Source organism: Grus americana, chromosome 5 (assembly GCF_028858705.1).
Source record: "Grus americana isolate bGruAme1 chromosome 5, bGruAme1.mat, whole genome shotgun sequence".
Taxonomy (NCBI): Eukaryota; Metazoa; Chordata; class Aves; order Gruiformes; family Gruidae; genus Grus; species Grus americana.
In genome coordinates, this window is record NC_072856.1 from 42,110,070 (window position 1) to 42,136,736 (window position 26,667).

Below are 26,667 nucleotides of genomic sequence, written 5' to 3' on the forward strand. Positions count from 1 at the left end.
ACTAAGGCAGACTAAACCTACTACTCTTATCAGCCTGAGAGTAACTACACTTGTTGTGTTGACTATAATACAAATAATGCTCTATAAACCATTTTGATGATTTTTAATTAATTAGGCATTAGAAACACTTCTGAAACTTAGCAGGAGGATATGCAAAAGCCATTTGAATGAATGTGTATACCTGCACTAGCATGCACATACACACATTCATACAAATCTATCTGTAGAAGCAGATAAATAGCAAGGGTGTCACTAGTGACTCCATAACTAAGACTGCGCTGAGACTGGGAAGTGTATTTAAAATTGTGGTTTAGATGGGATAAATAAATATTTCTGTGTATATGACAATATATATAAGACTTTTTTCCTCTTTCTTCTTATGCAGTTCTAAGAAAATAGGGTCTATAGTTGTCCTTAAAATTTCAGAGGATGACGCTGAATATTAAACCAAGAACAAGCAATTTTTAATAATATTTTAGGCTAAAAGTGTACACAACTCTCAGAGCAGATCCTTGTAATTGTAATACTCTCTAGGTCCATTTTTTTAAATAAGAGCATAAATGTGTTCACCTTCATCTTGTATGTCTCAAATTTAAGGCAGCTGACTAAATTCTGGTCTTGTTTATGGATATAAATCTTAAGTAACTCTACGGAAATCTTTGGTGATATTCTGCATTTCCTCCCATGAAAACTGAGAGTAGAATTTAATCCCATTGCTATAAAAAGAAACTGGATATTACTCCTGGGAAGGTTAAAAACATTCTATCTGATATCGCTTCAGATTAAAAACTGTATAATAAATAAGAAAACAAGTGATAGATCAGACAACTGAAAGCAAAGAGTAGGTAGCTAAATATTGTAAATAGACGGATAGACCAAGTTATTTTTTTATAAATTCCATCTCAGAGGATTACTTCATTTATCTTTTGAGAGAGACTTTCTCATTACAAGAGGTATTTCACTAAAAAATTAATTGTTTATTAAGAATTAATTAAATAGGTTAGCATGGGACTATCTGATCAGGGAATATCAGTCTCAGTACTTTGAACTTGCAGGTGCTGCAGTGGTTGTAGTTAAGACGTTATATCGGAGCTTTCCTTCATTGCAAAGGGTTGTGTCAAGAAAATCTTTAATATAAAAATAAAAAGCAGTTCATGCATAAAGCATGACGCCCTGAAGCATATTAGATCTGTTTATCTCTCTGTTTAAAACGAACGGTACCTGGTATAGTTTACATAACAAGGCAGGGATCGGTTTGATAAAGCATTTATATCACCTGGGGAACACGCTGGCTCATTTCCTCAACACCTTTCCGCATGACTCGTTCACCAGCAAGTATAATAGCAAACAAAGTTTTAATAGGTCAAGAGCAGAGGACCTGCTTGTGTTAAAGTAAAAGACATTTCAGTTTGCCCTTTGACAAATAGCTCATATTTCAAGCCCGGGTGTCTGCAGCTGATCATTGAATGATAATTATTGATTAAATCTTTTATGGACAAATCCTTAATTGTGTTTGATCATTGGCAGCCTTAAAGATTTTTTTTAAAAAAGACAAGTTAAAGCTTAGTGCTCATGTGGTATACATAAAATGTGCAAATTATCTGGGGGGGGACCAAATAAAGGACCAAGATGGACCCTTGCCCCCCAGATGCAGTGGCAATGCTCTAGTGACCTCATTAGAAACAGAATTTCACCTCAGAACATTAACATTTTTGGCAAATACTACAGTATAAATCTGTGAGTTAACATTTGAAAACACTTTTTTAAACAAATGAATTTCAATTTAGTTTGCAATTAAAATCTGTTGTTAGACTAACAGATTTTTTTTGTCACTCTTCCATTTTGTTTAATGTAATCCAGGATATGAGTCACATTTGCTTGTTGTTTCTATATGTGAAGCAAATACTGTAGCTGCTGTTTCTGTCATAGCACATCTGCTCTGCTGAAAACTGCAAAATGATAGATAAACACATGGACAGGAAAAGAAATAGATGAATAACATTTTGTAATTATTTTTTCAGGGAACAGTAATCATCACCAAATGTCTTTGCAGTTCAAAGGCTATTTTTGTTAAGCGGACATACATGGAGCTTCCATGCAAGCTATTGTAACTTTTTGGTATTTTTATTTTAAGTACTAAAAAATATGTTTTTCCCCAACTGGCACTTTCAGGACTGCATAGTAAAAGCTATATTGTGTTCATCAGCTGTCCCATAACAAAGGAAAAATTTGTTCAGTGAAGAGAAGAATTATTATACTTTGCCTTTTCTGGAAAGTTCAACAGTGGAATACATCTTCCTTAGAGCATAATTAATAACAATTTGTGATGCTTTTATGCACAGATACAATGCAGAGTATCTGTTCACTATATAGAATGTAACAAAAATAAGCTGCTATCACTTACAGGATATGTATCTAGCATCCCAGCACACATAAATCAATAATTGAGCCATGGATAGATAGATTAGACATGGCAATAGGAAGGGAAAAGAAGCTGAGAAGAAAATCCACAAAAATAATTTTGCAAAGCTTGTCTCATGTTTTCATCAGAAACTAAGCAAAATAATCTGACAAGGGCAGAAATCAAGTCATCTGGCAAATTCTTGTACTTTACTTTTATCAGACAATGTAACATGACACTGAAAATAATAATGTGTTGTCTAAGGACAGGATGGTAATACTATGCCTTTTATTCAGAAGTAGCCAACCCCAAGCTTCTTCTTATCCTTGGTGCTCTTCCAATTATGCAGACCTGTGCACTGTTCATTCCTTCCTCCCCCCAAACTGTACTTCCCTTCCAGACACAGGGAACCCAGGAGACCTGCTTAAATGGCAGCTCCGTTGTCTGCACAAAAGCAACGCCCACGTCTCCGTACGCTGCTGTGCAGTCGTTAGATACAAACTCTTGGGAATACATGGCTTACACAAGCTTGGAGCGGTGTGCGTTTGGGCAACTCCTGGCACTCCGAGGCGCTCTAGCAGACCCGGGGAGTCTGTATATAGATTGTGGTTAGCAAGATGCTTTTTCTATAGACTTTTTTTTTTTGCCTGAGCTCTTTGTAAGAGTGTATGTGGCTGCTGACTTCTAGTGGCTGGCCTGCAGATGACATCAGACCTGCTACTACTGCCCCTGACAGAGATTCTCCAATGGCTCAAGTGTGAGGCAATACGTGGCACTGGAGCAGAAAGACCTGAGCGTCTCCTCTACGCAATCCTCTACTAATCCATGGAGATGCATGGAGGTTGTCACTGGGACAGAGAAGTTGCCCAAACAGGCTAAACTGTGACTGAAAATGGCAGAGTAGAATTGTGTGCTATGCTTTCAGCAATTACGTGGTACAAAGCACACAGGGAAAAAATATCAGCAAATGACTTTGTTTCTCTTGCTGCTCTTGTCACTTAGGAGAATGCAATATATACCACAAACACCTGCCTTTCTTGCCATACTGCCTGTTATTAGGGTTTCTGCCCTGGTTTTGGCTTTTGTTGTTTCGTGGTGCTATCCCTGTATGACCTAAATTTTCTTTGGTCAATCCAAAGATCTTTGGCATTACGGAAGCTTTGTGAAAAAAGGCCCATCATCATTCATACAGTTCAACATAAACATAAAGAGTTGTATAATGAAATATGTCTGTAAAGGAACCTTTTAAGACAGATTGGCTTATTAGAATTACATTATTATGAATCTATTTCTATGCATTAGGTAAGGGGACTACACTGGCAAAAAAATGTAATGTGTGCCTCAAGTCATAACTCCTAAGTTCTTTTTAATGTCCTAAATAAGTGACCTAATTTTCAGAAATGGTGAGAACCAATTCGTCTCTCACGTGATTTCCATGACAGCTTCCAAGTACAATTTTAAAGCTGACTTGCAGGATCAGGTCCTGCTATTGTCAAGTGAGGTGAATTAAGGGAGCTGTGTATTCCTCTGAACTGCTCAGCTGTGAACTGTCAGAGTCAAATAAAACTGGGCAAGGCAGAATAGGATTCCTGCATGGGGGAAAAAAAAAAAAAAGAAAACTGTGCCAGTCAAATTTAGATCAGCAGAATACAGTTTGCCATGTTAGAATTCAGTCACAAATCAGCTCCAGAAATACTGCTCTAGCAAAGAAAAAAAAGCCGCATGCTGTTCATAACAATAAGTGGTTAGGGCTTCACTTATACACATCCCCCCGAAAGAAATGGTCTTCTAATTAAACAATTGTTCACAGAAATCACATCCCAAGAACCGAAGGAAAAGAAATTGAAAACTCATGATTGTTCCTTTTTATATTTTAGTACTGTGAACTGAAATACAGTTTATCGCAAAACTAGATTTTTCTTCAGTTCAGCCTGCTGTTTGTAGTAAAAGAAAATTACATGTTAACATAAAGCTATGAATCCAGTTTTAAATTCTTCTGATGTCAAAAGGCCCTTCATACTCTTCAGATAAGCCTTGTTAAATATCTAGCTCCCTCTTCAGCCCCTTCCTTTACTTACAGACCTGATTATGATACCTGCGGTTGTGCCACTGTATCTAGGACTTCACAGCTCAGACAATTCTTATGTGCTAATTCTAACTGTTTAACTCTCTTGAGCACCAAACTGATTCATTGGCTAGAAAAGCAAATCAAGCACAAAGCAAATCAAAACTTGGAGCATGTCATGTTTATCTGCGCCGTTCTCAAGTGTACTCACTGGGTTCCCAGTTCACCCAACAGCTCTGTTCCACAGGAATCCTGCTTGCTTTTACCTTTCCCCTTTTCCTTCAGTGACTGCGTTGTATGGGCTGAATTTACTGGTGATTTTCCTGAAAGAAAGACAGAGACTATATACTGAACATTTGTCATTCTTTGCATGAGGCTGTGCTGAGGTTATTCATCGAAAGCCTATGTCTACTGTCTTTCTGATACCATGGTTTTCCACCCTAGACTGTAGACAAGCAGCTGTTCTTTCTCCTCAGAATATTTTAGTGGTGTTTAATTGCTTGCTATTGTAAATAGTTGTTGTGTTGACTAACTGTTGCATTTCATTTTCACTTTTGTCAAACCAGAATTGCATTCAGGCACCCACATGTTGTAGTATGTTAAATCCCAACACTGGGTGCATGCAGACTTCAGGAAGAAGAACCTACTTTTACTTTGTAGGTTGTTCTGAGACAGGACATAAGAAGGATAATACCTCCCAGACTGTAGGATTTGATATGTGGCTTGACCTAAAAGACTCAAAATGGAAGGTGAGAGCAAGGTCCGCTTCTAAAGCTCTCGTAGTAACAGTCCGTCACAACTCTTCTTTAACTCAGCCGCTCATTAAAGCCAGACCATTTAGGCAAGGTTAGGCTTCCCCTGAGAAGATGACCCTATATGTCCATTCTTACATAATGCTGCAGCTTCTCTTTGGGTCCTCACATTTTAAAGTCTGGGACAGGCAGCTGAAAGCAAGTAGAAGCATTACCCCAGGAATGTGAAAGGTGCCAGTGCTGCAGCAGGAGTCAGGTAGCATTGACATGGATAAAGCCTCTTAATCTTCCTTGATATATGCATGCCTAAGCATATCTTACCTCCTAAGTCACTTGTGCAGGTAGGGATGGGGCTGTGCAGCCATTTTGACATTGCAGTATACAAGCACAGACAAAGACAATCATTGTATTCAGGCTGAGTTCTGCTGTTTGTCATTTATTAATGTTGTGGCGTTTATGCCATAAACTCTTTCTAACTTGTGAAATCTCCTTTGGGAGACCCCCACGAGCAATGTAGTCCAAGGGTGTTTGCTGTATCTGATATTTCTGTAGACATCAGTATGCTCATCATGGAAGGTCCTATATAAATTAATCAGCAATATTACTTATGTCAGTTTTTATGAACACACATCTCTATGTTGTATAAATATCAGCTGATCCATTTGCATGAGTCACTTATCTTCTAACAAGGAAACTTTATGGTTCATGATTTTGCATCAAAAGTTAATCATGCTCTCATGGCTCCATCAGTGTTCAATAAAATGGACCTTCCTGGAGAACATTCAGTGAGTGTAGGGGGATGTGACACTTGAAGCACTCAAAGTATAGCTAACAAAGGAAAAACAAATGAGCATTGCTTACATGTTCAGCATTACCTTTAGGAGGTCTACAGAGATTTTGGTCTCTGTTTGCACTAATCTTATGTTAGTGACTGTCATATTACATTAGCAAATTTAATCTTTGTTAATGTGATAGAAAGTTGCTAATACAATGAGACTCATTATATTAACAACTTTTGCATCATGTTAGCAAAAGCAAAATTTGCTAACAGAATGCAAAAATTACCAATATGATGAGGTAATCATTATCATTATTCTAACACCTGATTATATTAAGCAGCTACTAACATTTTTCATATGAAATCACTATTTGCACTGTAGTAGGATTTTCTAGGAGAATTTGGGGTGCCTAAATAGGAAAATGGAAATATTTTTTTAACAAAAGCTTTTTAGAGATATGGGCTTTCTTTTGTATTGCGATATAAATATCACTTAATCAAAGATGTTCTGTAATTTAATTTCTTGACATAGGAAACTTTTTTTTCCATAGAACAGTGAACCATATAATAAGCTATGTCATGACTAAGCCAGTAAGAGAGTATAAAGAGAATGTGAATCACTGTTGGTCTTATATCACCTTTTGGTTTTGAAAAGTAATTTCACATTACAAGTCATATTCTGCAGTATGTAAGAACTAACTTATGCAATATTTCATTAAAACATGTTCATTTCACTGTTCCAATTTGTATTTTTTTAGCAAGACACACATGTATTGTAGAATATATTTTCATGTAAGATTTATAATCTTCCCTGATTACCTTATAACTGTCCATTAAAAATGTACTAGGATTAAATTCAAATTATGGTAATATTTTTAATATACAGCATTGTGGTGGGTTGACCCTGGCTGGAGGCCAGGTACCCACCAGAGCCGCTCTCTCACTCCCCTCATTCACCAAACAGGGGAGAAAAGGTATAACGAAATGCTTGTGGGTCGAGATAAGGACAGGGAGAGATCACTCACTAATTGTTGTCATGAGCAAAACAGACCGAACTGAGAGAGGGAATTCATCTAATTTATTACTAGGCAAAACAGAGTAGAGGAATGAGAAAATAAAATCAACTCTTAAAACACTTCCCCCCACCCCTCCCATCTTCCCGGGCTCAACTTCACTCCCAGCTTCAACCTTCCCCCCCTCAGCGGCACAGGGGGACGGGGAGTGGGGGTTACGGTCAGTTCATCTCACGGTGTTTCTGCCGCTTCTTCATCCTCAGGGGGAGGACTCCTCTCATCGTTCCCCTGCTCCAGCATGGAGTCCCTCTCACGGGGTGCAGACCTTCAGGAGCAAACTGCTCCAGCGTGGGGTCCCCCACAAGGTCACAAGTCCTGCCAGCAAACCTGCCCTGGCGTGGGCTCCCCTCTGCACGGGTCCACCGGTCCTGCCAGGAACTTGCTCCAGCGTGGGCTTCCCACGGGCCGCAGCCTCCTTCAGGTGCCTCCACCTGCTCCGGCGTGGGGTCCTCCACGGGCTGCAGGTGGAATCTCTACACCCCCTCATCCTTCCTCCATGGGCTGCAGGGGGACAGCCTGCTTCACCATGGTCTTCACCACGGGCTGCAGGGGGATCTCTGCTCCGGCGCCTGGAGCACCTCCTGCCCCTCCATCTGCACTGACCTTGGTGTCTGCAGAGTTTCTTACATCTTCTCACTCCTCTCTCCAGCTGCAAAAGCTCTCTCTAAGTGGTTTTTTTTCCCTTCTTAAATATGTTATCACAGAGGTGCTGATTGGCTTGGCCTTGGCCAGCGGCGGGTCCGTCTTGGAGCCGGCTGGTGTTGGCTCTATCAGACACAGGGGGAGCTTCTAGCAGCTTCTCACAGAAGCCACCCCTGTAGCCCCCCCCGCTACCAAAACCTTGCCACACAAACCCAACACAAGAATATAATCTAACAGCAAAACTGTTTACAACATATAATATGCATCTCTATTATAATTTCTTTGACAACAGTCTGATTATTACTATTCTATATAAAGCCTTCATTCTTATACAAGCTATGTAATAACAATCTTGTAACTTTAAAAATTAGCTGTAAAGATTGAGAAAATGGACTTCAGCAGAGTCTTCATGAACAATCCCATAATGGTAACAGGCAAGCTTTGCAAGCTGCTTTCTGCCGTGTGAGTAGTAGAGTGGGGAAAACAGAGAACATTTTGAATATATAACTTATATGCAGCAAACGCAGACATCTTAGGCCAGTTGGAGGCTGGAGCTTCTCAGTTATGAAGAGATATTGCACTTAATGTTAAGTCCATTCAAGGACCTGTAATGACTTCAGCTGAAAGTACTTGAATTTTTCAATGCTCAAAGAAGAGAACCACTGGCAAGAGTTTCACCACAGATCTCCTTGGCTTCAGAATTTACTCCTACCTTAATACAAATCAGCTTTATGTTGCCGCTTTTAACTTCAAGAGAAAGTGCATCAGAATGTTCCAATTCAAAGTCAGCAAATGAAGGAAAGTGAATGTCAAGGAGTTGTGTATTCCTTCTGGAGAGACTCCATTTCTTTTCTGTGCGACTGATTACTTAGAAACCACTGGAAAACTTTAAACCTGGTGGTGGGTGAGTGAACAAGAGAAGCATCGCCTGCCATAGATCTTCATATGGAAGAGGAATTTCTTAGGAACACAGGAATTCATATAATATATGAGTGAACATTGTCTATCTAGCCCACTAGTTTGTCTTTTAGAGTAGCTGGTACCATTTCCAAACCACATGTAAAATCTACAGAATGGTAACTGTACCATATAAGTTGAAGCATGACACTTGATATCTCATGTAAATTTTATTATACATAGTGTAGCAGGATGATTCGTGTTAGCCTCATATATAGTCCTTCCTTTGAAGTTCTTTTATATGTATATTGATTGTGAATTGCGTAGATTACATGGGGGGGGAATTATTTCTTTTTATCATTTTGTCTTTATCAGCTCAAAATGTGTTTTCCTTCAATTTATTGGAAATCTCCTTGTTCTTATATTATCTTCTATGTATCATTCATTATTTTACGTATCTTTTGTCACATCACTTCTTATTTATCTGCTCTCAAAGCTAAATATTTATAATCTCATTAATCTCTCTTCAGATGTCCTTCTACTAGACTTTTTCTGTTTTCATTATTCTCTTTTTTAATAGTGGATGAGCAGAACTGAACACAATAGTATAAAGCTTGGACTATAAATTTATGTAATGGCATTGCAATATTTTCTTAATTTATTAATTTTAGATTTATTTTTATTGGGTTCTAACATCTCATTTAACTTTTTAGTCATAACAGTCTCCATACAGGGCAGATGTTTTCACTGAGATATTTCCTTTTCCCTTTATTGCCTAGTTATAGTTATTTAAAACTCCTCAATATACAGGAGTAGTTTCTTCCAAAGTGTGCTGCATCTTGCACTTGTTAGCATGAAATTTCATCTATTGCTCTGTTGTTCAGTTGTCTGCTCTGATTGTATTTAGGTCCCTCTCATGTTCCTCCTGATCTTCTTTTGATGTAATAGCAGCATTTTTAAGTCATTCTACGCTGACACTCACTATTCAAGCAAAACACATAGCAGATGGGAAGTCTGCAGATACTTCCACTGATTGGCTTAGTTTAGGTATGCATTTAGCATGAATAGGTAAAATGTTGAAACTGTGCCATAATAAGAGAGGCTAATAACCCAAACAGGCCAAAACCAGATTCCTGTGCCTCACTCTTTTCCCTCTTCTTCCCAGCACTGCACCTGAGGTAGCACACAGATAACTTCTGCGGAGAGGGAAGCTGTCTTTTATTTGTTCATAAGGATATGGTGCCCTGTAAATTGTAATGTGAATGGAAATGTCCTAAATATCAGGCAATAAAAGAAAATAAAATGCTGTAAAAAGAGATAAAAACTAGAAGAAAAGAAAAAATGTAACCTGCTGGAAGTTGGTATCAGAGAGGGACAGCAGGCATCTGTGTAAACCATGAACCAGCAATTCCTGGGTTTAGGCACAAAGTGAAAAATAGAAATGTAAAAGTATTTTATATACTTCTGTAAATACAAAAGAATATGTAAAAGTGGATATATTTAGAGATGAACATAAAGTCAAAGGTCAGATCCACCTTTGCGTAAAATTTACCAGTAGTATGGTATGTTTCTTTCTAACTCCCTTTCTTTAGTATAAGCCTGTATTTTTTATTGTCTTGGCACTCTACTGAAGCAACTAACCTTGTTAAAATACGTAATATTTTTATCTATTGGAAGGAACACAAATGAATATGCTTTTCAAATTTCAAATTGAAATCCTCTGCAGTGGAACTCTTCAAGGACAGAAGGGTTAGCTGGCACACAGGTGGGAGAAGAGTTGCTCATTAGGGAAGGTTTGTTATACGGTAACGTATAATTAAGGTAATGGTCACAGCTTGTGTGACAGCAAACACTCTGGCAGTTGTTTGATTGCTGTCTGGGTCAGGAGATCAGGTCTTTCTACAAGATGTATCCACATTAGTGTGTTAGTGAACAGGTTAGAAAGCAAATTACGGCTGCCTTTCTTAGGCATATTACTGTAGAGGCTCATTGTTTTGGGTTTTTTACTGTACATCAGCAGTAATATGGCTTCTGAAGACTTCATGTGACAGGTTAGGCATTTTATCCTTTGAGTAAACAGTAATCATGGTGTGAAGAAAGTGGGGCATTGGAGATTTTTCCCATTCTTTGAGAATTCCATTCTTCCTTTTTAGTTTGCTCCAAGGGCTCTTTGGGGATACATATATTAAGCCCTTTAAATAGTTCATAATAAATCTTTGTCTCAGGCTGATTCTGACAGTTTTTTAAAGAGTCTTTTAAGAGAGAATCCTCAATCATTTGTTAATCCATGGGGTGATCTTCAGACTTGGAGGAAAAAGAAACAGTGCAAGCTCCAGGGTTGTGAAAATACAATGTAGAAAAATTTTAACTCAGAAAAACTCAGAAAATACTGTACCATGGAAATTTCACCAACCATACCGTGTTCTGCCTGTGTCCAAATGATCATTCTCCAAGTTACTCAGCTTGCAAACACTGGAGATAGAAAAATGGGCTAACAGCAAAAGGAAGAACAATTATTATTGATCATCTTATTCCTATTACCTTGGGTTTGGCTTTATTTTGCTTAAAGCTTGAATTGAAGGGGCATTATGGGAAGAAGAAGTCATTGTTCCCATTGTTAAAATAAAGCAAATAAACAAAATTCCTTCTGTTAAGTGTTTACCATTCAAGCCTTGTGATAAATCTGCCAAAATACCTGCACCGTGGGCTGATTTTTAAGATGCTGTTTCCTGTGTAATATGACAGATTCTGATTGTGTCTGTCAAAAACCTTCTTAACTCCACAGTGCAAAATAAATAAATAAAGGGGAAAAATATAGTAAAAGTGAGATGTCCGGTTCATTTGACATTTGTTTTCACCAAATAATTTGAGTGAGTTGTTTCCTAAGAATAATGCATGGCTGCAGCCCACTGGAACTACTGTTAGGTATTTGTTTTCAGCAGCTTCAAGTCTGTCATTTTTGGAGATACTTGTTCTCAACTCGCTTTGAATTTCAATGGCGTAGTGCTTGTCATTATTTTAGGCTTTTTTGTAAATTCTGCATAAGCGAAGAAATCTATAAATGCTAACTTATCTGTAGAAGAACTCTGTCGGTGTATCTTAGGAATATTGTTGCCCTATTTTAATTTAATATGCTACCCTGAGGAGAAAATACTGTAGCGGGAACAAGGAAGCAGTACTAATAAGGGACAAAGCTATAGAGAAACCTGGGTAGTTGGGCTTCTTACCCCTTCTGCAGCCAGGAACATGAGTGTTGGAGGTGAAGGCTGCTGCTGGAAGCGCCACCGACCGAGCAGTACATCCTGATAGCATCAGGTACGTGCGTGCCAGCTGTGCTAGCAAGTTCCTCAGCAGCAGCAGGAGGATTAGCAGCCTGCCTGGTTCTGCCTAGCCCGAACCGGGTCATGGAGTTTCTGCCCGACAGATCAGAGGGAACAGTTGCACAGCGAATCTTGTGAGGATGGAAATGTCAATAGCATGCCGAAATAAATTTGGCTGCACAGTGCTGAGAACATAAGTATTCTCATGTTTAAGTAATAGCTCTATTCACAGGATATTTTTAGGTGTTACTTGTTTGGGGCAAGGGATGGGAAAGCCTATATTGCTTAATTTTTTCCATTATTCTTTTTGTTTAAAAATAACAGCATTAGTCATGCTGGGTTTTGACATGGATAAGTGGATTCTGTCTGAGTATATGAAATTACATGTTTTCTGACATTTTGAAAGTGTTGCTTGACTTGTTCTCTGAATATTGAAGCCATGCAGCTGGAGAAAGTAGTTCCTAAGGTACATTAGACCAGGACTTTCTACACATCCTGCAAAATCTGCGGCACTTCCCTTCATCCCCCAAAGAATCTGCATATTGTCTTGATGCTTAGCACCATACCTATTGCCACTGTCCAGTAATGAAGTTATCTGTGAGTCTAACATCAAATCCTAGAGGGACAACGTTCTTCTCGCCAATTATATTCATTTTCCCTTGACAACATACGGCTTTTAACTCTGACTCAGTTTTTATTATTGAAGCATTCTAAATTAGCTAAAAAGATGTTTTATAAAGAAATTTATTTCTTGCCTTCCATACTTCAAAATATTTATAAAATACCAGTTTGCATTTGACACACCAATACACATCCAGCTAAGGTTCAAACTTGGAAAAGGGAACAGTTTGGTAGAGCCCATATGACTGAAAACCAAAGATCAGAATGGAAACCTGTTTGCAGTTTTCAGTAGTTGTTCACTGTTAGCAAAGATGAACCCAGCTACTTGCCGTGTTTGAAAAAAGTAAGAGGTCAAATGATGCCACAATCTTACCATCCTTTTTTTTTTCATTTTCAGTGTGTGAACAGAAAGTGGTAGGTCAGATGGTCCTCTGTGTTTATTGCTGCTAAACCAGTAAGCGTTCGCCATTAGTAATGATCTGTCTGTGTTTGCACATGTATGCTTGCTTGGTTTAAACACATGCCCAGTAGCTACGTACTTTCCTAGAAAGGTTATTCAGCAAGGTTACACAATTTGTGCAAAGTGATTTTTTGGCAGGAGTCTATACACATTGATATAGCAATCCAGTAGATACTAGCAACCAGTTACTGCCCCTTGGTTAGGCTGCATGGAAGATTCATGTATATAAAATAGTGTATTAAAGTAAACTTACAAAAGCAAAGAGCAATCATTGCAAATGTAATTTTTTCTTCCTCTTTGGGATTCTAATTTTAAAAGCATTAAAGAAGACAGCTGCTCATGCTGTGATATGCGCTAAACAGCCTGAAGGATGGAAAAAAATATATTTGTAGCTCATAATAACTATTGACCTTTCTGATATACAATGCTCTCTGTGTTAGCTATTCTGTTCTATCAACAGTGAAGATTGAACATGACTTTTTAATAGAAAACATGGGGTTTCAAGCTGCTTTCACAAAGGTGTTTATGTATTGTTATTTTGTATTGTAGTACAAAGACTAAGTCCTGATGCCCTTTGTCTGACATCATGTTTGTCATAAAAAAGCCCCACTGTTACTGACTGTTTTATATGAGGAATTGGCTCGTAACCATTTTATAGTCGTGATAAAAGCATTGCTCCACTAGATCCGGAACACAGGTATTGAAAATAGAATCCCCCAAATATCCCAGCAGCACAAAAGGTATTTTCTGAAGAAATAGGTTCCTCGAGTGGCTATATTTACGGGGGTATTCCACTAAGATTTAAAACACTTTTTGCATTCATACTGTTTGTTCCTTGGCATACACAGGCTGCTGCATTATAGCTTTTGCTGGGTGTCACGTGCTCTCAAAGACTACCTTTACGATACTCCATTTTTTTCTCTTGAACTTTCCTCCTGCTTAGTTGCTGAGTACAGAAACATCCACTAGCAGCAGCTTGACTTTGACACTTGTGTATGTTTCCCTGGAGTGGGATCATCCAAACGTCGACTGAGCAGCATGAGGTAACTCGGCTGCAATTCTTTCCCTCAGGGAAAAGCTTCACCAAAAAGCACCTCCCATTTGGCATATGAAAATCTGGAAAGCAACCTCTTTATTGTGCTTTTTAAGCCCAAGCAGGCTGGCAATGTTAGGCAACATCAGAAGGGACTTTTTAATGTTTGCTGGGGGTTGTTTTATGCCATGTGCTGGGAAGGAACTTTAGTGGGCCATTATTGGCAACTCTGAACCACAGTTATTTTCACAGCTATGCTCTGGAGTGTCAGTTAATGATTCACAAGTTACTAGGCAAGAGCAGAAAACTAGCAAGAGAGAAAAAATACCCTCAGCTGATCCTTTTAGGTCGTGAAAGAGAGGGAACAGCATCAGCATTTAATAGCAGTTTTGTGCTGAAACAAAATGCTCAAAATTACTTCTAAAAAGTTGCTTAGTATGGACAACAATCGTTTAAGTTGTGGAAACCAGCCACATCTCAAAGGAGATTTAGCATCTAGTCCTGTATTCCTCACAGGCCCATAAAGCTCTTGGGGAAGTCAGTGAAGGTTTTACCCTCAAAACTAGTCAGGGTCCTTTTTTTCCTTTGCTGTTTCCTCATTTCCCAGTTTCTTTTCTCCATACCCATTCCCTAACAGAGGATAGATGTGCTATTACTTCTGATCCTGTACTCGCCTACCATCAGGACCTTTCCTAGCCATTGGATGTGTTCTGTTTCAAACTTTATTAGAATTGCTGCAACAATACCACTGTGCAAATTCTTTGGGATTGTCACTGAACCTTGGAAGTTTATACGTGTTGCTGACCTCACATGAAACCAAGCCGACAGATCAGGTCAGATTATTTATTCCATTGCTTAAAATAAATTAACTTTAAATGTAAAAACGTAGAAGCAAGTTTGAGCTTCATACGCAGTATGGTTTATGTACCACTCACTCACTAGACCGTAACAGCTCTTGGAGAGTTGTTCCGGTCTATTGGATGAATGTGGATACATTTGCAAGTGTTTAGATAATGGATTGAAGCCCAGTAGACTGTAACATTTCCAAAGGCTTTTTCAGAGTTAAAGTTTCCTACCATGATTAGTTCTGTTAATAGCAAATCTTTATTATGTTGTTTTCAAACAGGCAAAAAAGCTCTATGTATTTCATAGATCGCTGACCTACCAAAATTTGTTGTAAAATCTGTCTTTTGGTATTATAGGAGTAACAAAAATCTTATTCATAGCTTCATCCTGGCAACACTTTAGTTATAGCTCTATCCTGGCACCTAACTCATTCTATATTTTACCAGATATATAAAGAATTCTGTGGGATAAAGTTTACATGGGAAGTAAATTGCATATTTTGGGAATTAATAGCCTGATAAGACATGTTTCTAGCTAGAAGAAGAAGACGAAATAGAAGGAGATGCAGAAGCAGAAGAAAGGAAGCTTTGAGAGGCATTAAATAAAGTAATACTTCTTAGTCCAATAACGAGTAGTTCAGATGACTTTGCTTCCGCAAGGATAATAGAACATTCAGAAATTTCTCGGTATAATCATAGGGAAAGCCTATCAATGAGTTTGTACTTTAGCTTGTCCTACATAACTACAGCCAGTATGTGGGCCTAGTCTGGATTAAAAAAAAACAAACAGGGTAAGCTCATTATTTGTAACACTACGGGACAACTTTTCAAAGCATAGCTTATTTCTCTGCAGATGCACTCTTTCGTGTGCCCAAAATATAGTATGCACGTAGTAGTGTTTGCACTTGTAAAACCTGCAAACCGAGCATTAACAATCACAGACAAATGCAGTTTGCACATTAAAGTTATGTTGTTTGTATATGTACGGTAGTTATGTGAAACTATAACTTATTTTGCCAGTAATTGCATGCACAGTTTTGCTTCTCCATTGGTAAAACAGCATTAAGCTCCTTTAGAGAATTCTGGCTTACTTTTGCCTGTGGTTAATGTTAAGCCTGGTGTATTCTGGGGAACAACACAAGCACAGTTCAAAGGCAGGTGTAACCACATACACTAGACTGAATATTGGCATGTACAACCAAAGCCGTAAGCAAAAGGCCACACGGGATGCTGGAAATGATAAAATAATAGTCAGGAACTTAATCTGAGTCTTTTCATAGTATTCCTACTTACTTAAATGGGACCAGGATCTGGTGGCTTAAGTTTCTCAAAGATAGGGGACTTGTGCTACTTGGGACACACCTGGCATCCATCAGCTGCTCCAGAAAGACTTGGGTCTTCTGGAGGTCCTGTGTGAAACTGCCATTCCTGTACACACCTCAGACACTGTGGGGCAGCTCACAAGAACGCCGTAGACCTATGTGTGGGCAACTGAATTACGCTTTGGTCACTTAGACTTCATCCCTGAAATGAAGGAACTGTTCTTAATGCATTTCCAATAGTTTGTCCCATTCAATTTTATATAGTTAAGTATTGGGGTTTTCACTACTTCCTTTGGAGGAGATTTTCAACAAATTGAAAAGTCAGTGTTAACTATGCAAATTAAAAATATTAACTACACTGTCTTGTGGCCAAACAGTTCAAGTCAACAGATTGCTGTATAATGTCCAAGTTCTTGTAAATCCACAGTGTGTAAGGTGGATCTAATATTAAACATGTTCTCCCACTTTTCTGGCTGTTGTATCTAAATTCACTGCCACTTCACTGACTTGACTTTTGCCTGAACACATATACTTTTATCACATTAAAAAGATATACTCTATATATCTGAGTTAGTCACTTGTTCTCCCAGTTTCAAACATCTGTGCTTAACAGTGTGCACCATCACATGTGGACTATAGCGTAGTAATTACAGGTTTCGATTATAAAAGTAATCATATCCCTATATGTAAATATAGATAAAATATAGATTTTTTTAATATTACAAAAAATATGACATAAATATATATGTAAGGCTTCAATGTCAAATTAGTTTTTAAAAAAATCAGGATTTTATGCAATGAAAACCTAACTGAAACAATCTGAGATGCCAGGCCATCTCATCAATTGTTGGATCTGGAAAATTTGGAGGGATGAGAGAGGAAAAAAGCCCAACAAACATTGAAAGAACCAGCTTTCAACAGAAGTCTGATAGGGTTTAAAGTTTTTATGCCTTTGAGTTTCTAATAGGCTTATAGGTCATGAAAAGTGAATTGTCTTCATCTTGGAGGTAGAATGACAAGAAAGAACAGTTTATTATCTTGTCTGAAAACATTACCTAGCAATAAATTCTTTAAAGGAAGTCATCTTTCTTTCCCTTTCTTTTGGAAGAGTGCCCTGAGCCTTCCCCTTTTCAGTGAGGCTTTGGCCAGAACCCAGCATTATTCCCCCTGTGTAAAGGACAGAAGGGAACTAACTCACCAGAAGCCTGGGGTCCAATTCTTAACTTCAGCTTTTCAGTAAATAGCAAACCAGACATTTTAAAAGTCTTACCAAGTTAGATACAAGTACCATGAAATTCAGATCCAAATCTGGTTATTCAGGAATTCAAGTTCCTATTTATAACTGGGACAGCTTACAGCAGAAATATTATTCCTACAGCTCCTTTTCAAAATCATATTGCCTTGGAAGAGTGAACTAGCCTCTTCTTTGCCACCCACAATGTTAACTAAATAGTTCAGATAGTCCTTGCTTTTGCAAGATGCTGAGCACACCAGCGAGATCAAGAGAGCACCTATAGAAATTGCAAGCTCTGTGCTCATCAGTTGTTCTCCAGGCAGGCTGCCTGTGCAGATAAATATGCCTAAGTGGTTCATCCGAATAGTCCAAGAATCTTCAGTACCTTCCTAGACCAAGCTTTAGCTTCTAGTACTTGCCCATGTTCAGCCTGCAATCAGACTGAACCCACTTCACTTAAAACCATCCATTTGCACAAGTGTGAAGTATAATTTCATAGTAACTTGCACTTACTGGAAATAAATTGTCTTAACTTGAAGCTTTTGAATCGTGTTTGCTGGCCTGGTAGTTAGAAAAATCTTTTAGCTTATAAAATGATCAAATTGGATCTGAGAGAGAATTACCTTGACAACAGTGATTTTTTGAGAGTCACTTTTCTGATAAAAACACACTTTAAGAGGCAATAATATGAGAAAAAACAGGACAGTTAACTACTCAAGGTTAAATTTTCCTAGAATGTCTTTTAATGCCTGGTTACAGACAATAAACTGCACAGAAGAAATAGAAACATTTACAAAGATGCATCTAGTCCAACTGAAAATGATAGATTTATATTACCTAATTATTCATCTGAACATAATGATTCTCAGTTGCCTATGCAAAGGATTATAAGACGTTAAGAAAATGTGAGAAGAGGTTTGCAAGTGTAGAAGATAACGAGAGCTCCCTTTTTCTTACTATTTTCTATGTTCTCTTATTTTGATTCTCTTTTAAGAGCTGCATAGTTGGTGTTTCAGAATGTCTCTTAAAAGCTGTGTAGACGCTTGTCTTCGTGGAAGAGAAATGAAAGCCAGGTGAAAACTTCCTGAAATGCTACCAAATCCAGAATTTCCAGCATGTTAAACCTTAAGCTTTTTTCCCAAGCCCCTCAAATTCCTTGTTGGTGTTTAGTTTTCCCTCTGTAGCTTCTGGTCCTCCTAAGAATGAGAAGCCTATCTTTTATCTGTTCAGCATGTGAAAATGCATTTTTCTCCTCTCAATTATTTTCAATGCATGTTGGTGAATATTTATTCAGGCTGCTTTGGCAACATTTCGTTATTTAAGGCATAAATCAAATCTGGAACTTCTTTTTTCCTGGGGGAAAATGTGCTTGTGAATCAGTCATAGGGATAGTACTTGTGCTATCGCTGTGTAATAGCAATTATGTGCATTGTTTTACATTGTTTTGCTCTATAGCATTAAGGTTGTCAGCCTACACGCAGATGCAGTGTACATCTGCAGATCACTGCAGGATCAGAGCCATGGACCTCAGTCCTCCGGTTACTTGCACGTTTATCAGTACGCATTCCCCTAACATCAGAAGAACTGCTCCGGCAAGTAAAGTTAAACAGTGCATGACTGCTTTGTGGGGTCGGGGCCCAAGATTATTCCCAAGGCAAAGCCCAGTGACGGCTCAGAACTCCAAAGCTTGTTCACAAAGAAATGCTTAGGAGGAGATAACTAGATAGTTTTGGGAACTGGCCACTAGTTCGTACTACCTCCCCTTTCGCCTCTGTGGCTCTTAGTTAACGTTTTAACGTTTGGGACACTTTCGTACAGGTGTGGTGCGTTGCAGCTTCATGCCCTTTGAAACGGACAGTGCATTCCTTGTGTCCAGAAATCTCGTCCTGCATTAGCAGCTTTGGGAGTGGAAAGAGAAGAGGTTTTTTTTCCTTTAGTAGTATCTGCCAAAGATATTTAAGGACACACAAAGGCAAGTGCTTTCCCAACAGAGTGCACAGTTATCTGTTTTGCAAAGACAATCCTGACTGACTTTTTATACTTCTAAGCCTGACAGTGTATAGTGCTTTCATTCACACGCAGTGAGCATTGACTTTTATCATATTATTAGCATTCTAAACTCACAGTTTCAGAGGTTTATAACTCAACAGTAGGTTTAGACTCAGTAAATTCAGCCCAGGAGCACTATTTTTCAGTGTAAAAGACATGTTTAGTTACTACGGTATCAAGCAAAGCGGACCTTGCTTATTTCAGGCTTTTTTAAAGGTCTTAGATCACAAATTAAAAAAAAAAAACCTCTTGAAAAAATGAATTGCTACAGAGTTTCATTCTGATGTTCCTCAGATTGCTAGCTTCCTTTGACATAATTGGAAAAAAATTGAAAAGGCTGAGTGATAGGCATTTAAAATCAACTCCTGAGAACTGATAATGGACCATATTCCATATATTCCTGTGCAAATCTCACTGACATCGATGGCTGCGTTCTGTACACATCCTATTTTTAAAATCCTGCATGCATAATCACCGTTAGCATTGTTACAGTATCTGCCGTGGGTATGTGGGTATCTGAATGCAGATTTGTACTATCAGCCGTAGTGGTTCTCTCCTGAGAGAAATTCAGAAAGCTGTTCATAAGCTGTTCTGGACTTTTAGGTAACTAATCCCATCTCACACATACACTCTCAGGTACTTTTTGTTAAAGAAAATCAAACACCTCAGAATACATATTTATATGACAGACACTGTTCCAGTCTGTTGGATAAATTATATGCATTTTATAACATTCACTTACAGAGATGTATGGGTTTGTACATATTATAGTAACAGCAAAATAATGTTAAGTTTATGATATAAGGTGACATGAGCCCAGAAAATGTCAATGCCAAGTACGCTGTACTAGATGTCAGATGTTTTCCTTTCTTTCATAAAACAGTGTACGAAAGAGAAATTTTAATTTCAATTGCTTGGGAATGGTACGTATCTATTACAGCCTGATCATTTTTTGAGCATGAGATATTGTGTGTTTAATTAACATTACTTCTGTGTGTTTAGGTAATTACCATTAGGACACATGAGGACATATTGTACTTATTGCCTGTGCTAGAGCATAATGTGCTGGACTACAACAACTACACTTGTTAAGCTGATTTTAGCATTTCTTCACACAGCAGGAAGCACCCATGCTGTGGTTTCTTAATGTACTCTTTAACTACTGCACTGTAGAGTACTGTACAATAAAAATAATAACTAATTATGATCCTCATCTTACCAGTACTGCTGCTATCCTGGTGACCCTGGTTGTTGTTTCACAGTTCCACTATCCTGTACCCTGAAACACGTACCTTACCTTTCAGAGCTTTATTTCTTAGATGATATTGCTGAACATAGCTGAATTTTTTGAGGACAGGTTTGTTGCATGGATTGTGATGGCTTCACATTTGTTCAGGTCTCCAAGGACCAGCACCAATAAACGTGAAAGAGGCAACAGCAGAATGGCATACTTTCCCATTTCCACCAGGATGAAAAAAAATACTCTAAATTAAGTCTAACCTTAAATGTATAATCTGTCCTTGGGAGCAAAAAAAAAAAAAAAAGGATATAGCATCTTCAAGCTCTTGGCATCCCTTACGAGAAAAAATTGGTTCTAAGGGTCTCTGATCTTGTGTTTTAGTAAAATAGAACTGCACGGCTGACTGACAGTTCTGATCTAAAGCATTTACGTTTAAGTTTTGATCTCTCTGCTTTTGATTAAAACTAATGAGCTCATTTAATTCAAAATGGGAATCTCTGATAAGAGAAATAAGGTTGATGTGATTGGATTAGAGGGGCAAATTAAACTCTTAGAGCAGAAGTTTGTGCTTATATAGTGTATTAAAAAGCTGTTGGCGTATTATGGCGTGTTAGATGATGAGAAAAATTTCATAGTAATTCATATTTAATCAGAAGAAATGAAAGTACTAAATATAACATGGCTCTGCTTTTCCCTCGAGTGATAAAGAGCTGTACATTTAAAATGACATCGAATTCATGCTCTCTAAAACAAAAAAATCTTGAGAGACACTAAAGAAAGGGGCATTGTTGCCACTTATTTCATCACAATAGAACTGAAATGTCACAAACACAAGACAACGTGACCACATTAAATCAAGGACAATTCGATATAATCCTTAGCTCACAAACAAGTTTTTGTGTTTCTGTTGACTGCATAATGACTGCTTTTTGAATACTTGAATACTTTCTAGTAGTAGTTTGGTCCGTTCTCTAAAACAGAATCATTTCAAAATAATTTTTTTATTTGGTGTTAATTACTCGTTGAAACTGAAAGTTAGTTAATCTCCAATAAGGCTTGCTTATTGTAAGCTGCTCCAGAATTTTTCCAGGAACAATATTTTGGGGAGAGCTTGGATATCAGGGCTAAAAATAGAGATAATAATGATTGTATAAAGAATATACAGTGCTGACTAGGGTTGTACCCACTATTTTACCATGGTTTATACTAAGAGCATTAATTTACTATTTTAAGTGGTTGCAGTTGAGGGAGTGAGCAGCACAGGTGAGAGTTATAGTTTCAAGCAGGAAATATCTCTTCAATTGGACTACAAAGACATTTCATTAGTGACTAATTAGTCAGAAATAATTAACAATGATGATGATGACAATAATAATAATATGTGTCATTTACTTGAGCATTTTTTGCCTTCAGGCTGCTCAGTACTTTATTGATAATAATTAACCCTCAGTAATGGGGAAACCAAGGCCCTCAAAACCAGCAGTGACTCACCCTAGGTATCACTGCAAGCAAGGAGTGGAGACTAGGGAATAAAAGCCTGCAGAATTTGCAGCCTGTTTGAGCAGGCAGACTTGCTACCTCAGTGAGACTTTGCCTTTCACAAAATACTCCCCAGTTTTGAAAACAATGTCATACCCTAACAAAATGATTCCAGGCATAACCAAATTGTGCAAGAAAGAGTTAATGAGGTAAATCTCTTTTAAAAATTCCGAGGGGAAAAATAACTTGAAAATGAGACTTACTAAGTATACATATATTTTTCAAATTTTTTTTTGCTAAGTAAACATTTTCTAAACGAGGTAAATTGATTACAACACTCTTAGCATCCATCAGTCATTTATTTTTAGTGAGTTCAAGGATTGCACCTGAAAAATAGCTTAGAGGGGATGTATAAAATCTAAATTATGTGTATATGTATTTTTTCTGTTCCCTAGTGGAATCTACAAGCCCCAGTTTACTAACCACTGACAACAGTCTAGAGCGCTCTTTTTTCATCCGAATGAAATCTACACTGACCAAGCGAGGAGTGCACATCAAATCATCAGGATACAAGGTAAGGGTTACACTGTAACATGAAATATTGACATCTTTAAATTATGTTCATTCATGTTCCAGGGACACATTAATAGACAGAGGAAGGAGCTCTTTCACATTTGCATATGTCTCATTCCTTTTGTTAAAGAATCATTAATACGGTGTTTCCAGCCCGAGGTTTGGCTTTGGTACTACTCCTCCATTAAATTGATCATTATTACAATAAACATTGATGCTAACAGCATGATAGCCTTCAAAAGAGCAACAGTTCCAGAGTAAAGGTATATTTTACCAAAGAAGGTGAGTCAGAATAACATCACTTTTTCCATAGTGGAAAATTACTGCTCATTTTGTTAGGCTGTTACTCGTCTTTGGGTTATGCTTTTCCCAAAGAGGTAGGATTTCTTCCTGCAGACAGTATGCTAGAGCTGTTTAATTTCACTGCTGTTCTGGCTGAAGGAAACAAGAAGCCATGACGAGTACTTTTCCACCATTTTTCTTTCATTGTCTGTCTGAGGGGCATCTGCTGCTGGGGATCATATTTGCTGGATTTCAGACTCTTTTAAGATATGAAAGTCTCTTGTTCCTTATCAGCAGTAATCTCATTTTTCTTCAGTCATATATCGCTCATAGTGCCTGTAGCTATCAGTGGCTTTGCAGTATACTAAAACTAGAAGGAATAGCACATTTTTAACATTGTCAACTTGTGGAATGAAATATGTCATCCATTAAGTATTATACAAGATAAAAAAGTGGTGCAAGAAAGTCAGTCTGAGAATGTGTGTGTATTTAAAGAAGTTGCTTGTCAACGTTCATTTAAAAACTTTCACAAGCATTTTTTTTTCAGTTTTTAGAGGAAGATTTAGAGGAGCTTTGCAGTAAAATTCCCCAACTCACTTTTCCCAAAAATTTCTCTGTGAACATAACATTGAGGTACTCTACCTGAGCAGTAGAAATCTGGTAGAAATGTCGTCTTTGCAAGCAAATGACTGAAAGTCCTTCTGTTGGATGGTTTCTGGGTCAAGATGATTAAAGTAGTTGCTAATGGAAGTTTAGGTCCAATAGAGAATTCGTCTGTGGATTTTGTAGTCTGACATTTTTTGCCAGATCTAGGTAAGAACAAAAGGAAGACATGAGTGACTTTGTCATTCTCTGTTCTTGGACTCCTGACAATCTAATGTTAGCAGCACAGAATAGGACAGATCTAAAATGGGCTAGCTTCACAAGGTGGGTTTCTTACTCATTACAATACAGTTTTTGAAATTCACAGTACAGCCTTTACTCAAAAGAAAGACACAGTAATGTCTGTCATATAAATACAATTTCATTTCTCTTAAACCTGCTAATGACTCATGGAGACACTGGAAACCATAACTGAGATGTCACAGGTAGAGCAGAATGAATTTTGAAAGATCAACTAATCATTTTTAGCCAGCTTTTCCTAGACACAAAGAATGGATAGAGTATGATAGTCAGCAAAACTATCTGTACATAAAACATTTTGTTGTTTCCAAACTTTTCTATGAGGAATCAGGAAGTCAGCATGAGTAAAATTGCATAAACAGTGTGCAGGTCCTAGGCAGGTGTAAATATAGAGGTGTAGTTCTGCTGCTTTCTGATGTTTTTGAGGATTTTGTAACTGGCAGTGCTTGGCTGAACTCAGCTGTGTCCAGCCGTATGAATTGTACTTTGACAGTTTTTCAAAAGCATCGTTACTGGCACTCTGTGCTCTATGGAAGGAGAACTATCCACAGCCTCAGTGAGCCCCAGAAAAACTGTGTATTCGTTTTAGAAGAGTTGGTTCACCTGAATGTCTTTTTAACCGAGTGTTAAGAACTGCTTTGTTTAAACATCATTCTCAGTTGGTGTATTAGACAAGCATAATAAAACTCACCTGCTGAAGGGAATGCCACTCACACTTTTAGGAATGTTACGAATTTATTCATTGATTTCTAAAAGTCCAGTGCCAGAACAAACTTAAGGCTTCTTGAATTTGTTCAGGTATATATTTTATTAAAATTAAGAAAGATACATGAGCCTTATGGATGTACAGCTATAAGAAATTATCAACGGGAACAATAGTTACATAATATTGACAAAGCTCATTTCCTGCGGGAAATCCTGGTGGAGCAGGCTGACTCAGGAGCCGCTGTCTCACGCCTTCAGAATACAACAGAGCACTGGATTTTCCCTCTGCAAAAAGCAAGGGCTCCTGGCTAGCAGCTTCCCTTGAGCTCTTGTGGGTGGGTAACCCTCCTGAATCAGCATACCAACATTCGTCAGGAGCAGTGTGCTGGGAACTCTGTATCTTATGTGAGTCAGGTATTAGCTCTGTCAAAGGTATTCAGTTCCCTGTGGATTCAATCCTCCAGCAGTGACAAAATTTTTCATCTTTGTAAAGTGGTTGCATCTTGTTCCAAAGTCTTACTGAGCTCAGAACCACATCTCCATTTTTTCCTTGCTTTGAGGACTGCTGATGAATGTTTTCTTTAGGTAGCAAATAACTGAGGAGGTCCACAAGATGCTTAGCCAATTTTCAGAATGAGTGATCCCTGCCTCAGGAAAATCACATAAAATTGAAAAGTCAGAGAATGAGATTGATTAATCATTTGGGTTGATCTAGTCAGGACTAATTTTCTGTCAAAAGAAATGTTGGAACAAAAATCACACTGATAGACTTACACATATGTATACCTCAAAGAGATCCTGTTCCAGACCGTTCTGACATGCGATGAACCCTGTTTATAGTCCCTTCCTGGACTGATTTAATTAGCCCTGAATTATATGTAAAGATGGAAGTAATGGCCTTTTTTCCATGAATTATATTACCTTAAAAGTCTGAAATGGGAAAGTGGTTACATGATTAATCCTCCCTCTCTCCTTCCCTTTCATTGTTCCCCAGCACCCTCCTTGAATTGGATTTTCCCATTCTTCTTATTCTTAGGCTCAGAGCTTCTAGGAAAAGAGTTTACATACAGTGCTAGACAGCTATTCAGTTTTCATTGAGTAAATCTACAATCTTAAAAATAAAGTAAAATAAAATGTAGTCAGCTGATAAAATGTATTGAAAACAAAGAAAAAGAAAAAAATTATAATTCTATTCACTGCAAAACTCAGAATGTATTACCATTACAGCTGTTGTCTAAGATACATGATGCAGCGTCTCTGTTTTTCTCTGCTGAAAATGTAGCACATCTTCCTTTTTTCATTTTTTTTTATCAGTAAAAGATTTTTTTTTGCTTAACTTGGATTGTTGTTGTCTCCATTTTATCTCCTTTCCCATTTTTTTTCCTCCATTTGAGGGTCAGAATTCTGTCCACTTAATAGTTATCCCACCTTCAATGTTTCTATTGTCTGACTTAGGCATATGTCAAAGCTATTTTTAATTGAAAACTACTTTGTTGAACTCCAGTGATACATTTCGTACTCCCCTGTAGTATCCTATTATTGTTTTGTCACGTTTACTTTCATGTCAAATTGTGCTAGGATTTTCTTTGTTCAAACCTTTAGAGCCTGATACAGCTCTCTTGAACAAAGCATAAGTAATGGGATGAAGAAGTAGTCAAAACATCGAACATCATCAGAGCCAGTAGTTGCCAGTAGTTTCCAGTTCATCAGCTCATCAGATGTGTTAGTATATATCCATACATATTCCTCTACTGTTTTATGGAGTAGCCCTCCCATGATAAGCTGTTACAGAGGTGGATAAGCAAACATGAGGAGATTCCCTTATACTTTTACTGTCACTGTGGCAATCTGCATTTGGTATAACCAACACCTGTTGCCTCTCAATCTCCCAAGACGCTGGCAATCAACCTTCCTGATGATCCATCAGCTGAGTTAAGGGCATCTTAAAAATCCTTCAGGCTGTACCTTCTTACTTGGAGCAGTACTTTCTATC

At 37.9% G+C, this 26,667-nt stretch overlaps 1 protein-coding gene across 6 annotated transcripts in view; it reads left to right on the forward strand.

Moving 5' to 3' along the window:
* Window positions 1–26,667, forward strand: part of NPAS3 (neuronal PAS domain protein 3) — a 631,693-nt gene that overhangs the window by 550,460 nt on the left and 54,566 nt on the right. For all 6 annotated transcript variants that reach the window (XM_054828470.1, XM_054828473.1, XM_054828471.1 and 3 more), the window contains one exon: window positions 22,667–22,785. In XM_054828470.1, the coding sequence (XP_054684445.1) occupies window positions 22,667–22,785 (119 nt within the window). The remainder of the gene's footprint in view (window positions 1–22,666; window positions 22,786–26,667) is intronic.